This window comes from Bos indicus, chromosome 29 (assembly GCF_029378745.1).
Source record: "Bos indicus isolate NIAB-ARS_2022 breed Sahiwal x Tharparkar chromosome 29, NIAB-ARS_B.indTharparkar_mat_pri_1.0, whole genome shotgun sequence".
In the NCBI taxonomy this organism is placed as follows: domain Eukaryota; kingdom Metazoa; phylum Chordata; class Mammalia; order Artiodactyla; family Bovidae; genus Bos; species Bos indicus.
In genome coordinates this window covers 8,765,570-8,779,837 of record NC_091788.1, presented here as the reverse complement: position 1 = coordinate 8,779,837, position 14,268 = coordinate 8,765,570, and the positions used below count along the sequence as shown (strand labels likewise).

At 35.6% G+C, this 14,268-nt stretch overlaps 1 protein-coding gene across 2 annotated transcripts in view; it reads left to right on the top strand.

Annotated features, from left to right (window-relative positions):
- Positions 1-14,268, top strand: part of TMEM135 (transmembrane protein 135) — a 327,021-nt gene that overhangs the window by 101,314 nt on the left and 211,439 nt on the right. For both annotated transcript variants that reach the window (XM_070782658.1, XM_070782657.1), the window contains exon 4: positions 7,366-7,399. In XM_070782658.1, coding sequence (XP_070638759.1) covers positions 7,366-7,399 — 34 coding nt within the window. The remainder of the gene's footprint in view (positions 1-7,365; positions 7,400-14,268) is intronic.

Genomic DNA, 14,268 nt, shown 5'->3' with positions numbered 1-14,268 from the left:
GATTGTTTAGTAGTTGAACTTTTTGTGACACGTGTTGATTTAGTTCTGTTCTTTATTTGATGATGCAATTAAAAAACCTGGAAATAGCTCTAAGTTCTTTTTTTTTTTTTTTTTAAGCGTTGTGTGTATATATGTACATCAAGCACAAATGGTTTGGGGTCTAATTAAAATTTTTAAAATTAAATTTTATAGTATTGGTCAGAAGCTAGTGACTTTAAAATGCAAGTTTAAAAAACTTTTTTGGCTTTAACAATAGAACAGAAAAGCAAATCTTTTAGCTTTGTTTCTTTGTAAGTTGTTGTATAGTGTATCTTACTTTAAGGAAGTCTTGTCTCTGTTTATCTGAAATTGTGCAAAAGTTAACAAGTGGTCTTACTTGCTTTGAAAACATTTTTTATTTAGCAACAAATTTTTCTTAAGATCTCATTAAAGGTCAAGATACCTGAGTAACCTACTCAGATTACTGAGTAGAATCTGGTAGAAAGTAATCTACCAGGGTTTTTTAAAACTAAGATACACTATAAAACAACTTATAAAGAAATAAAGCTAAAAGATTTGCTTTTCTATGTTTTATATAAGTAATTTACAAAGGTTGAAGATAGGTGTATTTCAAAATTATTACATCTATCCCCAAATGAAACATATTAATATTGTAGCATTTAAGGAAGAGGAATTTATAATTATGCCTTTAGTTCCCAAAGAAAGTCAATGATATGTTGTTGGAGGTGGCCAGTAGGCAGCTTGAAGTGTGAGTCTAGACTCAGGAAAAGCATGGTAGTTATATAAATAAAATTTGAGGTTTCCTCCCGTAGGTGATTATTGAAGCTATTGGAGATTAGAGTCTCAAAGCTCAGAATAGGAAGCCTGAGGTTAGAGGTTGAGAAATAGCAACATTTAAGGAATTAGTTTTGAACCAATTTTTAAATTAATTGATCAGTTATTAGTTCTTCCTTTTAAAAGTAAATATCAGTAATATATTAGAAAGGATAGAAGAAAAAGAATGTGGAGGATTAACAGTTTTTTTCCAAGTTAGCAAATCATGATAATTTAAATTTTTAAATCTCTGAAGCTCTATTCAATAATGAAATCTTTACTAAAGTTATACGCTTTATACTCAATTGTATAATCATCTTTTTTAAAAGAAGCATTTAATGAGGTACAAGCATACAACATGGTTATATACACACACATATGTATGATGGATACATATGTGTGTGTGTTTTATATAGGTATAGATATATTAGTGAAAATCTATCTATATTCATGAATATGTTTTCATCTATATTGGTTTAAATTTATTTCCTCACAACTTTTTTCTCTCTGTCTCCAACTCATGCATCCTTTTATTCATCCATCCACCCATCCATCCATCTGTCCATCTTTCTGTCTCCTTCCACCTACAGAATTAAACATGCTTTGCCAGCTAGTTCCTAACACCTTGTAAGAGGGCAGCTTACTTAAATCTTAATCGCATAACTATGGGATTCTGCAAAAGCTTTGAAGTTGTTTCCAGGGTTGCTTAAAAAATTTGTGCCACAAAGAACTGTGATCTTAGTAACTCAGCAGGAAGCTTTGGTAACATCTAGTTTATCCCTAGGTGGGCTGTTAAGAACTAGTCTTCTCTTTCTTTTTCTAGGAAGTGCTTTGTTTGTGGTTCAGAAAGAAGTTGTTCTGATGGATTTTGTTTTGTAGAGTTGTTGTGGATTTGCTTTGATATTTAGTATTAGTTTAGATAAGTTAAAACTGCAGGGTGCTCAAACAAGGACATGGATTAAAGTATCAAAAATTGGGTATTTATTCTAAGCATATTCATGGTTTAAGTTGTTAAATTACATTGTTGTCATTATGAAACTCCTAAGCAGATGTGACCAAAAGGAATCAACTATGTATTATGTGGGTAAAAGAATACCTATAAACAGGCCTATAAATTATTGGTATCTTCCAAGTTTCAGTGTCATATTCACAGGAAGAAAATGAGATTACCTTCCAGTCTTTTGAAAAGTTTACCTCTCTGTTATCCACTGTATACCATAGAATATAATTATGGAGTCTTTCTCTAGTCTAGAAGTTTGTCTTACCCATTCCTGTACCTTAAAGAAGTATTTTATACTGTTCTGAAATATTTTGACAAATGAAATTCTATTTTATTTTGAAAGACTTTCTGAAATGATTAAATAAAATATCTTGGTAAACAGTGTTTAGGAACATTCACTTTGTTTTTCTTTAATCTCTAATTTCTCCTTATCCACTGAACACAGACATATTTTATATGTATATATAAATATTTAGAAGTTACACTACTAATACCTAATACCTACTGTATTCCCTAGTGACCTGAGTTATGAAATGTGTTACATACAGTGTCATTCAGAAGTTTGAGAAAGTTAACTTAACGAATATTTACACTAAAGTTTTCAGAAAATAAAAAGCATTATTGTCCATCTAATTAGACAAAATAATGTCATTAGAAGATAATCCTTGAAATTTCAGTAGAATGTGAGGATACCTTTTATTCTACTGAGATGTTAAGAAAATGTAATTGTTTTAATATTTCCCCATAAGGAATAGTGATACTCTGATTGCACAGTTCTTACAACAGTGGTTCTTAATACTTTTTTAGATAGTACCCCTTGATGTACACACCACTTACATTTTTAATGGAAGTTTAAAAGATTCACCTCCTTTCCCCATCCAAAAAAAGAGCTTATCTGTGGTTGAAAGAAATACTTGACTAACTTTAGGTTGCTTATTCACTGAGTTTCACCAGTCTTCTAATCTAGTGATGAGATTAGAAGAATGGAAGTATTTGTGTATCAGAGCCTCCTGTGAAGTTTAAAAAGTTATTGTCCTCCTTGGCCCCAGCCCTTCCTCTAGGCCCACTTTTTTTCTAATTGACATCTCCCCCCTTCCCCATCAATGTTGTAGCAGTGTTTTAATGTGTAACTTGGTTTCCAGAGAGAATTTACTCACTAGGAAGGGAGTACTTGTTTGTCGTCAGACTTAGGCTAGATACAGTCAAGTGTTAAATAATAAAATGGTATTTAATCAACTTACCCGTTTCCTGTAATATTGGACGAAGTGACCATCTCTGGAGAAGTGATAAAATAAATTACTGTTCTGATATTCTAACCTGCCAAATAAAATACCGTCTTCTCATTCTTGAGGCTGTTAGTTTTGGGTTGGAATTCAGATAAAGCTGAGGAGGAGGTGATCGTCCTCATTATTTGGAAATGGTAAATTGAAACTTGGGGCTTCCCAGGTGGCTCAGTGGGTAAAGAATCTGCCTGCCAGTGCAGGAGATGTAGGTTGGATCCCTGGATCAGGAAGATCCCCTGGAGAAGGAAATGGCAAACGATACAGTATCGTCGCCTGGGAAATCTATCTCATGGACAGAGGAGCCTGGTTGGCTACAGTTTATGGGTTGCAAAGTGTCGGACAAGACTGAGGAACTGAATAACAACACATTGAAGCTTGAGACCATGATAGTTTCAAGTACTCTAATAGCAATACATCCTTGGCTTTTTACTGATGGTTGGACATGACTGAGCGACTTCACTTTCACTTGTCACTTTCATGCATTGGTGAAGGAAATGGCAACCCACTCCAGTGTTCTTGCCTGGAGAATCCCAGGGACGGGGGAGCCTGGTGGGCTGCCGTCTGTGGGGTCGCACAGAGTCGGACACAACTAAAGCGACTTAGCAGCAGCAGCAGCAGCAGCAGACTGTGTCAAGGCTTTGTTTATCCTCGATGTACAAAAGCCTGCTAGGATACCATATTAAACAAATCAGTGAATTTTAGAATTGAAAGATAACTTAGTAAAGATTTTCTACTGTAGAAGCAGTACCTTGGAAAGAATATGAAACTTGAGTCAGAAGAAATTGCTTTTTGCCACCTTCATATTTTTAAATAAACCACTTCTCTGATTCTTGGTTTTTAATAGAGTGAGGACGATAGTGTCTGCTTTATACTCTGTATAACTACTGAGAGGATAAAATCTGATTTCAAAATATTAATTATACTGTGTAAATTATTAAATTTTATACAAGTGGATCATGCTTTTGCTTGCTAATAAATTAGTGTCTTTAGTCAGTCGTCCCTCTGTCTAGGCTATCTTTTGTGATTATTTCTACAGTGTATGTCTATAATGTATTCCTTCTTGTAAGACTGGATTCCTAGTGACACTTTGCTTAGTAATTCTACCATTTGTTTAGTGTCTGTTAGATGCCAGGTACTATTGCAGGTCTGTGAAAATGTAATGGTTAAACAAGATCATCTTTGCTCAGTAAAGATAAACAGTTACAGATGGAAGCTAGTGATGATTCTAGAGTTGGGTTACTGTTATTATCAGAGACAGAATGAAGTTAGTGGAACAAATGCTTTTGAAGATAGCATCATGTATTAGTTCACTGCACTGTTGGTGTTGTTCAGTCACTCAGTCGTGTCTGACTCTTTGCGACCCCGTGGACTGCAGCACGTCAGGCTTCCCGGTCCTTCACCATCTCCCGGAGCTTGCTCAAACTCATGTCCATCTCATCGGTGATGCCATCCAACCATCTCATCCTCTGTCATCCCCTTCTCCTCCTGCCTTCAATCCTTCCCAGCATGAGGGTCTTTTCTAATGAATCAGCTCTTCACATCAGGTGGCCAAAGTACTGGAGTTTCAGCTTTAGCATCAGTCCTTCCAATGAACATTCAGGACTGATTTCCTTTAGGGTTAACTGGTTGGATCTCCTTGCAGTCCAAGGGACTGTCAAGAGTTTTCTCCACCACAGCTCAAAAGCATCAGTTCTTTGGCGCTTAGCCTTCTATATGGTCCAACTTCACATCCATACATGACTGCTGGAAAAACCATAGCTTTCACTAGATGGACCTTTGTTGGCAAAGTAATGTCTCTGCTTTTTAATACATTGTCTAGGTTTGTCATAGCTTTTCTTCCAAGGAGCAAGTGTCTTTTAATTTCTCTTCATAGTGAAATGTATTTTTGGGCACTACCACTGAAATTACAGAAATATTTTTACTTTGGTTTTGTAATGAAGAATACTATTTTTTTGTTCATACGTAACCAGGAATTGAAAAGAACAGATAAATCCTTGAGAAGCATTTAGCTTTTCCATGTATGTGTGACTCTTAGATGATGATGTTACCCTGATTTTTCTTGATATGATTTATTTAAAGTAAGTACTATTGAAACATCTTTGATTTAGAATTTGATAGGAACTAAAGATTGGTAAGGATTAGTAAGAACAATTTCAATTGGTATGTATAAATCATAGAAAAGAAGACTTAAAAGGGACCTTACAGATCATCGTACCACTGATTTTGAAATTCATTTTTAGAGGAGCAGTGGAATTCTGTTGTTCTGCTAAGGTATATTAGGACCTGCTGAAGAGGGACATTGCTGGGGGCATGGCCCAGTATGCCTAGGGCGCCTCTCCCTTTCAACCAGGATGGACCCAATGTTGTGTTTTATATATTAGTGATAAATGTAAGTTTTTTTCTTTAAATAGTTTTTATATTAAAAATATGTTAGATAACTAATTTCCTCATTTTAATGACAAAACTAGAGTACCACGGAGAAGGCAATGGCACCCCACTCCAGTACTCTTGCCTGGAAAATCCCACGGACGGAGGAGACTGGTAGGCTGCAGTCCATGGGATTGCTAAGAGTCGGACACAACTGAGCGACTTTCCTTTCAATTTTTACTTCATGCATTGGAAAAGGAAATGGCAATCCACTCCAGTGTTCTTACCTGGAGAATCCCAGGGACGGCGGAGCCTGGTGGGCTGCTGTCTATGGGGTCGCACAGAGTCAGACACGACTGAAGCGACTTAGCAGCAGCAGCAGCAGAGTACCAGCGAAAGTTAACTGGAACCTTGATTTCTTAACTTCACTTCAGCATTATTCAGTTACATCATACTGCCTCCATACGGCTTTAGTAAATTGAAAATCCTGTTAAGCCATTTTAAGTGATGAACAATCAAGGTTTTGTATGACTGAATCTGACATCAAGAAGATTGATTGATGATGTTAATATCAAGATCTAGCATGATATTTAAATGAAAGTGATTTGATATTCTTACTTTTTATGTTACAAAGTAATTGTTTCTTTGAGTACTAAAAATGTTCATTCTTGAAACTCAGATATATTTCTATGATTTTCAGAGTTTATTTGAGCCCTGCCCTTTAACGCTTTAAATATTAAAGACCTCTTTATTAGAGGGATGTGCGTCATTTATGGTCTCATGTGCAGTATAAGTTAAAATTATAAGGGCATAACATTGTCCTTATCTTTGAGTTTCTAGGTGAATTCTCATTAAGTAAGAGTGAATATGCATTTAGTAAATATATAGTTTTTCTGTAAAGCAGGTGTTCACAGAGCTTTTGTTTGTCCTTTGGTGTTAAAGAGTTCACTTAGTACCTGACTTTTCACTTAGCAATGAAATTAAAACAAGGTGATTTAGTATGATTTGTAACAATGTCTAATAAACAGTTGCATTATGTGTAAAATGATAGAAGATCTGATTTTTTAAAATCAATTTGCATTTAGTTAGAATTGTTATGGCCTTGACTTCTTGGCAAGATGAATTTGCTAGGATTCTTCATTAAGCTTAGAATTCTCTAACATAAAGATAGACTAATAGCAAATTGTACCTCTCTTCCTATTAATAAATAATAAAGTGTCAGTAATTTTAAAAATTGAGATGTAATTGACATGTATTGAACACTGTATTAATTTTGTTAGATATATGATCTTTACAATAAGTCTAATTAGCAATTACTAGTCAATAGTAATTTTTTTTTTTTAAGAAATGTTAGAGCTTTGACTTTATTTTTTTAATTCTTTAGAAGATTTTGGCTGTGCTGGGTTTTTGTTGTGGCATGTGGGCCTTCTCTAGTTGCAGCGTGCAGGCTTCTCTTTTGTTGCAGCGTGTGGGCTCTCGAGCTATGGTGTGTGGTCTTAGCAGTTGTGGCGTATGGGCTCAGTAGTTATGGTCCGTGGGCTTAGTTGCCCTGCAGCATGTGGGATATTAGTTCCCTGACCAGGGATCGAACCCACATTGCCTGTATTGGAAGGTGCATTCTACCAGTAGACTACCAGGGGAAGTCCCAGGCAATAGTAATTTTAAAGAATTCTAATTAATGAGCACTAAACAGAATATTTAATGACTGCCAAACAGAATGACTTGTAGAATTGATTTATACAATTAACTGTTACAGTACTAAAAACTTAGTTCTGCATAATCTACCCCTTTCCCACCACTCCTGAGAAATGAGTTGGTAGATATCTAAAAAAAATGATGAAGTGATTATTAAGTCAAATTTGTGCTTAGTCTCACTCTCTGTCTTCTTAAAATTATTTGCAGGAGAGGGCTGCTCACAATTTATATGGCCAACTTGGTAAGTAAATCTTTTTTTTTTTTTTTTGCATTTGAGGTTTTTCCATGCATTTTTTTAAACCTTCTTTTGTTCTTTGAATAAAATTCCCTTAAAAAAAGGAAACGTACTTGATTTTGATAATGTTGTCTGTCTTTGTTTTAAAGGATAGACTTAAATGTTTAAAATAGCTTTGATGCTCTCTGATTTATTCCTGTTACATTATATGACTGACTTGTACTTATTTCAGGAGGAAATAGATTCACTGCCCTGTGTTCTTCATGATTCTTTTTTCTTTTACACTTAGGTCTTCATCTTTGGTAGTGTGCATATCTATATCTGTATCCTCTCTCTATGTATCTTTAATTTCATTTCATATTCTGCTTCTATTGCTAACTTCTTATGGAAAAAATGATTTAAGGATAAGTGTTTATGATGTATAGTTTTCCTGGATTTCAAAATAGCATTGATTCTATTTTTGAATATACTGAATATATTTAATAATGTGATAGTCTAGGCTTCTAAAAAATTTCTTAAGTTTTCAGAATTGAAATTAATGTTGTCTTAATACTCTTTGCTGTAGATATATACTCAGGGTATATGATTTTCATTGTCAAGCTCATATTTTAAAAACATATGTGTGTTAAAAGCTTTTAAACTTGTTTCACAGAAATTATAGGCAACAGTGAAAAATTCAACTAAGGAAAGATAAATAATTATTTGTTTACCTAAGGATAAATTTTTGAGTTCTGTAACAGAGGAGACTGTAGTTCAGGGTTGTATTTAGCAACTTATTTCAGTTTTAAAATATTTGATTTTTGCTCTGTGTAAGTTACTGTGCTATGTGCTAGAAGGCAAGATGAAGACAGTCCTTGTATTTATGGAGTTTGCTCTCTAGTGGAAAAGTCACAGTAGAAATAATAATGTTTGAAAAGAATTGAAAAATGAATTATAGGGTGCTATGGAAACCATAATAGTAGCACTAAACTATTCTAGGTGCTGCTTTCCTTTCTTATTTTGTAAAAAACTTAAAAATATTACAACTGCATCCCCAGAATGGATTTGAGTTTTAATCCATTTGTTTTCCTTTTAGTTGTGCACAAGCTTTTTTATATGACCACATGGTCATACTTGAATACCCAAATACTATATGTATTTATACACTTTTCTTAAATTCTAAGTAAATTTCCACAAACTTTATGTGTTGCCTGGTTTAACTGGAAATTCCTAGAGATAAGATATTTGACTTTGATTGATATAATCAATGTTGGAAGATGCCCTAAAACTACTCTGGTTTTTTAAGATAAAGCTTTTTATTTTGAAATAATCATCGATTCCTACGCAGTTGTAAGAAATAATAGATCTCATGTACTCTCTACACAGTTTCCCTTAATAGTAGTATCTTACAAAACTATAGTAGATCAAAAGTAGGATATTTACATTGATATTTATTATAGTCAAGATAGAGAACATTTTCTTCATGTTGCCGTTTTGTAGCTACATTTATTGGGTTGGCTAAAAAGTTTGAGTTTTTCCTAAAATGTTACAGAAAAACCTTAACAAACTTTTTGGTCAACCCAGTACTTACCTCTGACCTTTCCCTCCTATTGCCCAACTTCTGGCAACCACTAATTTATTCTTTACCTCTATAATTCTTTAGTTTTTATAGTCATTTCAAGAATGTTTTATAAATAGAATTATATAGTACATATTTTTTGTCATTAGCTGTTTTCACTCCATAATTCTCTGGAGATTGATTCAAGTTGTTGGGCATATCAGTAGTTCGTTCCTTTTTATTGCCGAGTAAGTATACCATAGTATGGATGTACTAGTTTATTTAACTGTTCACCTATTGAAGAACATCTGGCTTGCTTCCAGTTTTTGGCTATTACAAATAAAGATGCTAGAAATATTCACATGCAACTTTTTGTGTGAACAGGAGTTTTTATTTCTCTGGGATAAATGCCCTGAAATACAGTTGCCAGGTTGTATGGTACCTAAATGGTTAGTTTTTAAAGGAACTGATAAACTGTTTTCCAGAGTGGCTGTACTGTGTTGTTTTGATAGCATTTGCAATCTAGAATAAACCTTTGAACCTCTAGTTCTTTCTAAATGTGAAACTTTGTGTGTGTGGGGAGTAACATTTGTCTGTTAAATAGATTTGTACATTTTATTTCCAGATTAATAAATTTCAGTATTAGAAAAGCTTTTCAAAAAATGCAGAATATAGATCCGTCTTTTATCTTTTGTCATCCAAGTTCTGTAATTTAAACATTTAATGAGATCAAAGCCTCACACATGGATTTTTGACTGTGTTCAAAGAAATTTGTACATGAAATATTTGGGATACTAATGATAGTCTTAGTTATTTTCATCTTCTTTAATCTCCCCTTCCTCTAAATAGAGCCTTTTATTTATACTATTGCTGTGTAACTATTATTTAAGTAAGAGGGTGATTAGTGTGGAATAGGTAAGAAATATTTTCAGAGCCTGAATTTATCCTTAAGAAATAACTAAATTCTAGAACTCTATTATATTGCCCACTAGACTGAGTTGAGATTGTTGGCTGATTTTAACACCAATGGCAAAATTTCTAAATGTTGGGAGCTTTTAAGAAAGTTATTTATTGTATTTAGGTATGTGTTTCTGAATTAGAAAGTAGAGAAAAACATGAAGAAGAAAGTAAAAGTTATCTGTAGTTTTACCATGTAGTAATTGCTAACATTTTAGTGTTTATTATTTTATCCCCTTCCCTTTCCTCCAATGTCCCTACATAAATACACATAGATGCATATTCACATTATACATTATATACCCAATAAAAAATTGGGGGCATATTGTTTTGTGACATCTTTTGTTACTATGGCATATAGTTTTGGTAGCTCATAGTATTAAGTAATCATTCTTTGGAGAGCGTAATCATACCTTTTCACCTAATTTTTGGTTATATTCTCATTACATTCAGTTGGTTTTGTACATATACACATATACCCACTAAAATGTTGGGTGACAGTAAATTACTATTTGGTTAGTAATAATGTTAGTTATAATTTGGTTAGTAATAATTGTTAGTTTTGGCTGCGACAGTTATCCACTCCTTAATTATTTTGGTCAGAAAATTTCAAAGGCATTGCCATGCCTCTGAATGAATATCTGAGAAAAATATGGAAAACTGGCTTCATATTATCTTTATCATCTTTGTCTTTATTTTTATCAATGAACATTTATTGGGCAAAGCACTGTCCTGTGTATTTGGACACAAGTGTAAGTCATTATGGTCTTCCCTGGTAGTTCAGTGGTAAAGAATCTGCCTGCCAATGCAGGAGATACAGGTTTGATCCCTGGGTCAGGAAGATCCTTTGGAGAAGGAAATGGCAACCCATTCCAGTATTCTTGCCTAGGACATTCCATGAACAGAAGAGCCTGGAGGACTATAGTCCATGGGATTGCAAAAGAGGCAGACACGATATAGTGACTAAACAAATACCAAAAAATACATAAGTCATTATTTTGTTCTTCAAAGTAGTTTAGTTGAGGCAATAAGGTTTATCTAGATCTGGATTTAAAATGTTAATGTATTGCTCTATTTAAAATGGATAAACAACAAGGGCCTGCTGTATAACACATGGAACTCTGCCCAATGCTATGTGGCAGCCTGGATGGGAGAGGAGTTTGGGGGAGAATGGATACATGTATATTTGTGGCTGAATCCCTTCCCTGTTCACCTGAAACTATCACAACATTGTTTGTTAATTGCTAGACCCCAATACAAAATAAAACATTTACTGTAAAAAAATAATTAAAATGATAGTTTATTCATAGTCAAATACGTGGTTAGACAGTACAGTTTTAAGAACTTTAGGAAAGGGAGTTAGCTTTGTGCTGGGGAAATGAGAAAGTTTTATTATTGTTTTTTAACATTTATAGTCTGTGGGTAGTCTGCCTGGCAGCTCTATAGTGGAGCTAATAGTGACCTTCGCCAAGAGGACGTATGCCACACCTCGCCTCCCACGTCTGAGGCAGCCAGAGCTCCTGTCTCTGTAGCAGGTCACTGCTGACCTGTCCTCTGCAGGAGACACTCATACATTCAAAGGCAGGTCTGGCTGAATCTCTTGTGGAGGTCCCTGCTCCATTCCCTGGGTCTTGGTAACCACAGATAGCCATGATGATGTGATAACTCACCTAGAGCCAGACATCTTGGAGTGTGAAGTCAAGTGGGCCTTATGAAGCATCACTATGAACAAAGCTAGTGGAGGTGATGGAATTCCAGCTGAGCTATTTCAAACTCTAAAAGATGATGCTGTGAAAATGCTGTACTCAATATGCTAGCAAATTTGGAAAACTCAGCAGTGGCTACAGGACTGGAAAAGGTCAGTTTTCATTCCAATCCCAAAGAAGGGCTATGCCAAAGAATATTCACACTAACACACAATTGCACTCATTTCACATGCTAACAAAGTAATGCTCAAAATTCTCCAACTTAGACTTTAGTAGTATGTGAACTGAGAACTCCCAGATATTCAAGCTGGATTTAGAAAAGGCAGAAGAGCCAGAGGTCAAATTATCAATATCAGTTGGATCATAGAAAAAGCAAGAGAATCCCAGAAAAAGATCTACTTCTTCTTCATTGACTATACTAAAGCCTTTGACTGTGTAGATCACAACATATTGTGGAAAATTCTTGGAGATGGGAATACCAGACCACCTTACCTGTCTTCTGACAAACCTGTAAACAGGTCAAGAAGGAATTAGGACCAGACATGGAACAACAGACTGGTTCCAAATTGGGAAAGGAGTATGTCAAGGCTATATATTGCACCCTGCTTAATTAACTTATATGCAGAGTATACCACGTGAAATGCCAGGCAGGATGAAGCACAAGCTGGAATCAAGATTGCTGAGAGAAATATCAATAACCTCAAATATGCAGACAACACCATCCTTATGGCAAAAAGTGAATAATAACTAACCTCTTGAAGGTGAAAGAAGAGAGTGAAAAAAGCTGGCTTAAAACTCAACATTCAAAAAAACTAAGATCATGACATCCAGTCCTATCACTTCATGGCAAATAGATGGGGAAACAATGGAAACAGTGACAGACTTTATTTTCTTGGGCTCCAAAATCACTGCAGATGGTGACTGCAGCCACAAAATTAAAAGACATTTGTTCCTTGGAAGAAAAGCTATGACCAACCTAGACAGCATATTAAAAAGCAGAGACATTACTTTGCTTACAAAGGTCCATCTAGTCAAAGCTATAATTTTTCCAGTATCATGTGTGGATGTGAGAGTTGGAGCATATAGAAAGCTGAGTGCCAAAGAATTGATGCTTTTGAACTGTGGTGTTGGAGAAGACTCTTGAGAGTCCCTTGGACTGCAAGGAGATCCAACCAGTCAATTGTAAAGGAAATCAACCCTGAGTATTCATTGGAAGGACTGATGCTGAAACTGAAGCTCCAATACTTTGACCACCTGATGTGAAGAGCCAACTCATTAGAAAAGACACTCATACTAGAAAGATTGAAGGCAGGAGGAGAAGGGAATGACAGAGGACAAGATGGTTGGATGGCATCACCGACTCAATGGACATGCATTTGAGCAAGCTCCAGGAGATGGTGAAGGACAGGGAGGCTTGGCATGCTGCAGTCCATGGGGTCGTAAAGAGTCGGACGTGACTGAGCAACTGAACAGCGACATTTCATGTTATTTATTTGGCTGCAGTAGGTCTTTGTTGCTGCACGTGAGATCTAGTTCCCCAACTAGGGATTGAACCCGAGCACCCTGTATGGGGAGCCTGGAGTCCTAGCCACTGGACCCCCAGGAAAGTCTCCAAGAAGGTTTTATGAATTGCATGGGACCTGAATATCGAAGAAAGGCAAGAAATTGGAGGTAGCTTTATCTTTGAGACGTGTCTCTGGTGATCATAAGACAAAGTTCTTGCCTTTCCAAGGATTGCTAAGTTGAGGCCAAAATTTAGGGGAAAAAAAAAGAATAAGAAACATTTGTTGAGTTTCTACTCTGTTAGACATAATTGGTAAAATTGGGGTTACCCAAATAAACAAGGTATAGTTCCTGATTCTGAGGACCTTATACTTTACTAGGGGAGAGAGAGATATAAAACCTCATCTCTGTTTTTTAACATTGATAGTTGTCTCAAAGCAGAAAACAGTACAGTGTTTAAACTGTGTAGTTGTAAACATAAATCTTGCTAGTTGTTTTTGTGAACTGCGTTATGTTAGGTGTCGTAGGGAGTGGGTGAAGAACTATATATTCTAAATAAGGGACATCTCTATTGATGCTTTTGCTTTTATGAGAAGATATTCATTCACTCAGATATGCAGATGACACCACCCTTATGGCAGAAAGTGAAGAGGAACTCAAAAGCCTCTTGATGAAAGTGAAAGTGGAGAGTGAAAAAGTTGGCTTAAAGCTCAGCATTCAGAAAACGAAGATCATGGCATCTGGTCCCATCACTTCATGGGAAATAGATGGGGAAACAGTGGCAGACTTGATTTTTCTGGGCTCCAAGATCACTACAGATGGTGATTGTAGCCATGAAATTAAAAGACACTTACTCCTTGGAAGGAAAGTTATGACCAACCTAGATAGCATATTCAAAAGCAGAGACATTACTTTGCCAACAAAGGTCCGTCTAGTCAAGGCTATGGTTTTTCCAGTGGTCATGTATGGATGTGAGAGTTGGACTGTGAAGAAGGCTGAGTGCCGAAGAATTGATGTTTTTGAACTGTGGTGTTGGAGAAGACTCTTGAGAGTCCCTTGGACTGCAAGGAGATCCAACCAGTCCATTCTGAAGGAGATCAGCCCTGGGATTTCTTTGGAAGGAATGATGCTAAAGCTGAAACTCCAGTACTTTGGCCACCTGATGCGAAGAG